Raw genomic sequence first — 7,253 nt, 5'->3', positions numbered from 1 at the left:
AGGCGTGCCATTTTGTTTACTGTAGAAATTGGTAAACAACCGTTGGTCCTCCCTAGGCTTTAAAACAAAGGGTTACTTGCAGGATCGACCAGTTGATCCCAGGACATGTGCTAGTGCAAGTGAAGCTTGTCCAACTCGACAGAATGACTTTGTGAGGAACGGTTCCTAACAGAGTGTCGAACAAGCGTAGGGTTTTTCCACACGAACGGTTTAGACAATGTTACAGCCTATATGTGACTCGTGACCGACAACGCTATAACATTCAAAAGAGGTATACGACGAACACGCTTTTGGTAAACTCTATTATCGTAATAGAATTAGTGTCGACAGCGTAAACGACAACATAAAATGATAACTCAAAAGTAAATGAAATTAAGATAAAATGTTCAACGGGAACAATTGAAAAGTAAGGAAGTTGCATTGAAATAAATGTGGTGATTCACGTACATAGCACTCTCAAAAAACTCTTGCTTCCTCGCGCTGGAAATGAGAAGTTTTCTTACAAGTGATTTTCAGTACAAAGTGAACACCCTGAGCCCCTTGGGGGACATTCTATTTATACTAAACTAAAGGAACTGCTCATAAGCTAAAACTCCTAGAAACTAGCAGATGTTATGTTACACAATTTGCACAACCGTTGCACCCATGTCTTGCTAACTGCTCCACATTCTGGCGCTCTTATTCTTTTTGTAACTGCTGGTTATTTTTAAATTTGAAATTTCTCCCGCCCAGACGTTAGGGCGATGATGTCTTCTGTACATTTGGCTATAATTCTTTAAGTCTCAAACTTCACCTTGGTCGACAAAATGGCCTGTCGACCATGCTATCTTCTCTTGTCGGTTTCATCCTTTGACTTGTGTTTTTCCCACTCTTGCTTGCCTCCAACACCTCTTCATCTTTTAATGGGGTATAACCCCCAAATTCAGAGGACTCTGTCATTAACTATGCTTTCAGCATGCCTTAGAGATTTTTCGTGGTAACACCTATTAAAATTCAAATGGGCTGAGTAACGAATTATGTCATATTCGATTCAACTCATCCATTTACACCCCTAATACTACCCAAAATTCAAATTTAATATACATTGTTCAATAAAATAATCAAACAAATAGATTAAAAGATCATATAGTTTAATGTGTGCACTTATTTTTTTTTTATTCTATTGCATCCTCTCATTTTTAGACTCATAAAAGATAATGATTCTCATAAAGCCAGAAAAACAAAAACATACTAACAATATAATTATAAGATGCACCAAAATTTCAATCAAATCACAATATATGCATATAAATTAATCTTTTTAAATAAAAACTATCTTTATTCGTGTGAGGGTAAAAGAAACCACAACAAGAATTGGTTTTTGAAACCATTTTCAAAAGCTCTTCATCCAATCCATAAACATAATATCACCCAATTTGATCCCCTAGAAGATCAAGACCAGAATGAACTGCACATCTTGCTATGATTTATATGCAGGCAGAATTATAAAGAGAACTCACATCTTGTTGCGTTCGCCGAGGAAAAAATTCATTCAACGCGTAAGGTTCAAAAATATTTCCATAAATAATATGAGCACTTGAGAAAATGAGAAAATCAACAACAATTATCTTGAGAAGATCGCAAGAGTTTTGTTTTAACCAAAATAGAAACAAAGTTGACTTACGGACTACAACACCTTTCTCCAGACAGAGAGATAAATCAATGTCATTTTTTTGACAGAGTTGCTTCAATAGTATCACCGACCATATACTGGCGGGACATATTCCTCCGATAGCGACGTTGTATTCAAGTGTGTCTCTGTCGGATGCTATGCAGAAATTATGTGAAATCAGAAATTATACAAGATTTATGAAACATCAAGAGTTGAAATAAAGTTATAATATATTTAAAACATAATTTATTTTACAGGTTTAGAGAAATACCATTTAAAATTTTACAACTACTTTAACCCACTTAGTAAAAGTTTAATCAAAATAGGATGGAGAAGAAATGAAAAAAACATTAAAAATTGAAAAACATCATTCAAACCTTAACGTGTAAGCCCTAAACAAATTTATGAAAGAAACAATATGAAATCATCAAGAGTTAAAGCTTGATTGATTTGACAAATAATAACTTAAGAAGTTGAAGTTGGTGGTTCATCAGAAAAAGTAAGAGGAAAACAAAAAAAAAAAACAGTTTGTTTGTTGCAATTAGAAGTTAAATTTGAACTAGACTCCAAATGATGTTGAATAAATTAAATGTTAAATACCCTTAAATCGATGACATGTCAAAATTAGAGCAAATGGACGAATTGATTTTTCTAGAATATTTAATTTTCTTATATTATAGATGAATAGACAAATATTTAATAAATCAAACATATATCATCTTCTGATTATTATTATAAAAAAATTTAGAATTTTTTATTACATTTGACCATTAATGTATTTAGTCCTTTAGATACATTAATATTAAATTTAAAAAGAAAAACAAATTTACTTATAAGAACTTATAATCGGAGGATGTATTAAAAATCTTGGATCTAAAAATAAATAACTAAAATTCATTATACCATAGTCACATAAAATAAATCAATTAAAAACTAAAGTTTCATTAGTAATAATTAAAAATTGAGGTGTTTCATAAACTCTTTAGGTCTAAATACACAAGTTTCATAGACAAAGTCATCATGTCAACCAATGTTTAAAAACACATTTTATACATAAATGGTAAAATGATTTAAAAAATCATAATTCGAGGATCCTAGCATAGATAGTAAGATCTTACTATCGATTGAAAAATATATTGAAAAATATATTTATATATCCATAACTAGTTATATATGCATGCCCAAAAATCATCATATATGTCCAAAAGTCATAAAGCTTCAAAGAGGAAGTCGAATGTTTAGAACGAGAGCAGGATAAATAGAACAATCATATTTCGCCGTAAATAAGGAATAATAATAATAGAGGATGGGATTTTACAGTGAAATAAAAAAGTTTTTAATTGTTAATTGTAAATGTAAGTATTTTTTTAGAAAAGAAAGAATTAATAGGCACAAAAAAATTAATTTTTTCTTTATATTTTTAAAATGGAATTTTATAAAACTATTTTGTAAAATATTACAAGTTTTATATATATATATATATTATATATATAATATATATAATATATATATATATATATATATATATATATATATATATATATATATATATATATATATATATATATATAATATATATATATATATATATCTATATATATATATATATATATATATATATATATATATCTATTATATATATATATATTATATATATATATATGTATGTATTTTTTTTTTTTAAATTAAAAGACTAATTTTGAGATCTTATAATATAAATATATATTATTGAAGATCAAAATATAATCGAAATCGTAATTTTTTTTTAAAATTATATCTCAAAAATAATTTTTAAGAAAAATGATTTGAAATAACTTTAAAATTAAGTGACTTTATAAAATTTTGATTTCCAAAAAAAAATTCAATGATCAAATATCTAAAATAATATTTTAAAAATAATTAAGTAAATTAAATTTTTATAAAAAATTTAAAATCATTTTTCAACAAAATTATATTATATTATAAAGATCATTTAAAAAGAACAAAACAAACCGCACCATATCTCTCAAAATTCCTAATACTTAAAAATTTTAAAATTAAAACTTTAAATGCGATGCGGCCCGGATCCAGGTCCATTTTAAAAACTAGAAAAAGGATGCGGCATCTATGCAAATGGAACGAGTTTGCTTCCCTAACTCGTACGAGTTCGTTGAGTTTACTGCACACGATCCCACCTGAATTGCAGCACGCCGCGATACTATCGGAACGTAAAATTGTATGAGTTTACGTGCCGATTCGCGATCCTCCATACACTGATGTCAACTCTTTGACCCATCACATAACAAACTAACATTGGAAGTCTCTTGTCTCAAATCTCATCCAGCTGACCCTTCAATTGAAAGGCACATTGTCCGTGATAATGCCAAAAAATATCATTTCATACACGGGAAGAAACTGCATTGCATTCACAAATCTAACATTTTCAACCATCAAATTAAGAAGAAAAATTTGTAGTCTGGAACTCTTAGTACACCCCTTTATTACCAGATCAATTTTATCACAGCTATGGTCTATCAGTCACAAACAATAACCCCTGAACATTTCAACTACAATATTATACAACCTGGTCAATTTCGCATTTACAAGACTTTAATCTTCTCAAAGTTCTAAGTACTAAAATAAAATCCAATCACTTGAAATATAGTAACATGCTATTCTACTACCGGGCTTTCTCGAAGTTCCCCGACTGAACTGCATGCATTCATTATAGTACTTCACTTTAGAAGCCACTGTCTCCATCTTTTATCTTCTCGCCATTCTCAACAAGCTTCTTAACTATCAGACATAATGAAATCAACATCAGAGTTTCAGGAAAATGAATGTAGTGTGAATGCGTAATAGGTTGATTAATCATTTAATGAATAATCAATATTGCGAGATTGTTAAATATTACACAATAGTATATATAGGCTGAAGTTTGTTTAATAAGTGTAACCAAACTAACCTCTTTTTTCGTCATCGGTATCGCAATAATCATCATAGTTGCTGGTTCCTTCAAGCCACTCTTCTAGTTTCGCTTCTTTATTAGCTTTAAAGTCGTCAAACCTTTCTGATAATGACAGCAACTTAATGCTAATCTCGCTGTCATCCGAATGCAAGTGTTGAGACTCATCTTCAACCTGGCTCGATACAGGCAATTCATCAGGTTCAGCAGCCTGTAAAGATGAAGTTATACCGTCTGATGTGATCGATAACGGCAAATCAGGATCTTGCGACTTCTCTTCCTTGGAATATATTGGTCCTTTATCGTCAGTCTGTTGCCACTTGAGATTGCTAACCTTCTCTTTCGCCGTCTTTAAAGCATTCGAAAAATAGTTACTCTTTTTATCATCACCTTCCCGAGCGGAAAATGAACTATTACCCCAAAATTTAGTTCTTTCTGTCTGAGACCTTGGGGTTGAGGTGGATGAATGGATTAACCCTTTTTTTGGTTTTTTGGTTTTCATGATTTCAAGAGATTTGTTTATGTCTCCTATCATTTCATCAACTATGGAAAATCCACACTCTTTCATTGATCGAACCGCCGTAATAGAGTCCTCCAAGTCTTCAGTGTGCAAAGCGGTTTCGTGAACCTTTTCAACAACGTTTTTGTCAGCTTTGACAACATTCGGCACTGCATTTTGAGCATGTTGTTGGATAAAGTAAAGCCCCATGGATGGTTCATTAGCGACATGCTTGATCATATCCGCCATGCATTCACTTATCTCCATAAAACCATCGACGGTAGAGAATTCGTGCATCTTCCTAAAAATAAAGTATAGTTCATCATTAACATAATCCAAGAAAGAAAGAAAGTCAGAAAACCATTTGCTCATACAAAAGGATAATTTAGACAGCCATTAGATTGATACATTTCTTTCTTAGCCTTGATCTCAAATCCTAACGTGTACCGCCGTATATTAACATGTTTTGACTAAAAAAAATCATTAAAAAGTTGTAGTTGTAAATTGTTTACGCAAGAACATCAATTGATATCACTTCTGAAGCAGGTCAGATAGAGTCACAAGAGAGTCTCACTGGGTGACTCATTAAGATTTCGGTCTGCCTTCTCCGTTCGAAGTCTGCCCCTACTTATTCTCATCTCTTTTGTGTCATATGGGACAAGAGCCATGAATGCAAATTACCACCCATTATAGGCCATAATAGCTATATATTCAATCTTTACGACATTCAGGCAATAAGTTCTTCAGTGTTATCAATTGCGGCGCAATGGCTGCTTTGTCGGATATGCATGGTGGTTTTTGGGTTCGCCGCGATGGTAAATATCTGCCAATATTGCAACTTTTTTCCGCCATAATACGCTATAACGGCGCCGCAAAGCGACAGGTATGGCGGGATTTTGGCTCTCCGCCATCAACACTGATGTCCATAAAGGAGTATGTTGGGTGACTCGCCTCTGGGGCGGCCTATATGACGCCTGTGCTAGCTGAAGGACCCGGCCCGCCAATTTCCGGGAATAAATCCTATTAGACAGAGAAACTAAAAAGAAAACAGCAATGCAAAAAGGCTAAAAAGATCATAGAGGAGTCTAACCTCTCAGTGCATCAAATAAGGGAAACACGTTTAAAAAATCAGCCAGCAAACACCTACAAGAAAAGCCATGATGAACAAAATCATATACCATGTTTGTAAGAGCAAATAATTCTGCTTCAACCAGATACACACTTGTGAAAATAGAACAGTGCACACTTGTGAAAGTCAAAATTCTAGTATCAACAATGAAATCACCAAATAATATACATAATATATGAAACATAGGACATAGGCGAAAAAACAGCATATATCACACACATACCATAGGTTATTCCACTAAAATAATCGAAAAATACTTTGAAAATGCAAAATAGGTTAAGAAAAGAGTGTTTGGTGGCTACTGTGGAAAATCAAGAGACAATTGAGTTACACATTCAGATAAAGTGTAAAGTATTATGAGCATTTGAAATCAAAACAACTTTTAGTCAACAAAGAAAAAATAACAATTAAGAAAAATTAGAGCACCCTTTGCTCTAGGTAAATCGCCATTAAAGAAAAAAAAAGAATAATAACACAGAACAAAAGGACATTGATTTGAATACCCTGACCAGCAATTTCAACGATGAATGGAGCAAATACTACTGGGGTTGCGGCAACAGAAGGAAGAAATAGAGAGCATTTTGTGATTTGAGGAAGAAGGAGAAGAAAACGTACCCAGTGGTGCAGATAAGATGATAATAAGGTAGTTTTGGTTTTTGTCGACAGCACAGTCTCACGCACAACACGACAGTGACATATACCAACAGCTCTTAACTCCGTTTAGTTCATAGTTTGTCTTGTATACTACTCCCCGTGTTTCTTTCCACCCTAATCTATGCGCTCTTTTTGATTTTTAGAAAATCAAATATAATTTTGTTTTTTTAATTATTAAAGTATGTTTATCTTTTTGTATCTTAACATAAATAAAAGATATGTAAAAGTAAATAAAATTAAATTGTGATTAAGTGAATACAATTTAGTTGGTAACTTGAAGAATATGTATAGAGATATGGATTCGAATTTGAAATTTCTCACTAATTCAAATTTAAGAGTCCAACCACTAATATATGTTTGACCGAAATATTTACTT

General features: G+C 31.9%; 1 protein-coding gene across 6 annotated transcripts; it reads right to left on the bottom strand.

Annotated features, from left to right (window-relative positions):
- Nucleotides 1–4,098: 4,098 nt before the first annotated feature.
- On the bottom strand, nucleotides 4,099–6,975 carry LOC127092142 (uncharacterized). Of its 6 annotated transcripts, none has more exons than XM_051030949.1 (4): nucleotides 6,839–6,975; nucleotides 6,185–6,237; nucleotides 4,596–5,395; nucleotides 4,099–4,426 (listed from the first exon to the last, which is right to left on the bottom strand). In XM_051030949.1, the coding sequence occupies exons 3-4, from the start codon at nucleotides 5,389–5,391 to the stop codon at nucleotides 4,371–4,373; spliced, it is 852 nt and encodes a 283-aa protein (XP_050886906.1). In that variant the 5' UTR covers nucleotides 5,392–5,395; nucleotides 6,185–6,237; nucleotides 6,839–6,975; the 3' UTR covers nucleotides 4,099–4,370. The 6 variants fall into 6 exon arrangements, with proteins under 6 accessions (XP_050886906.1, XP_050886909.1, XP_050886904.1 ...); XM_051030952.1 differs by having other exon boundaries at nucleotides 4,596–5,391; nucleotides 6,839–6,969; XM_051030947.1 differs by having other exon boundaries at nucleotides 6,733–6,905.
- Nucleotides 6,976–7,253: the final 278 nt, after the last annotated feature.

This window comes from Lathyrus oleraceus, chromosome 6 (assembly GCF_024323335.1).
Source record: "Lathyrus oleraceus cultivar Zhongwan6 chromosome 6, CAAS_Psat_ZW6_1.0, whole genome shotgun sequence".
Classification (NCBI taxonomy): domain Eukaryota; kingdom Viridiplantae; phylum Streptophyta; class Magnoliopsida; order Fabales; family Fabaceae; genus Lathyrus; species Lathyrus oleraceus.
Note: the sequence above shows the minus strand (reverse complement) of the source record. Positions and strands in the feature narration are given on the sequence as shown.

Coding starts and splice junctions, on each gene's coding strand:
- LOC127092142 (XM_051030949.1), bottom strand. CDS start 5,391: ATGCACGAATTCTCTACCGTCGATGGTTTTATGGAGATAAGTGAATGC. Junction 4,427..4,595: donor TACCGATGACGAAAAAAGAG/GTTAGTTTGGTT, acceptor TATGTCTGATAG/TTAAGAAGCTTGTTGAGAAT.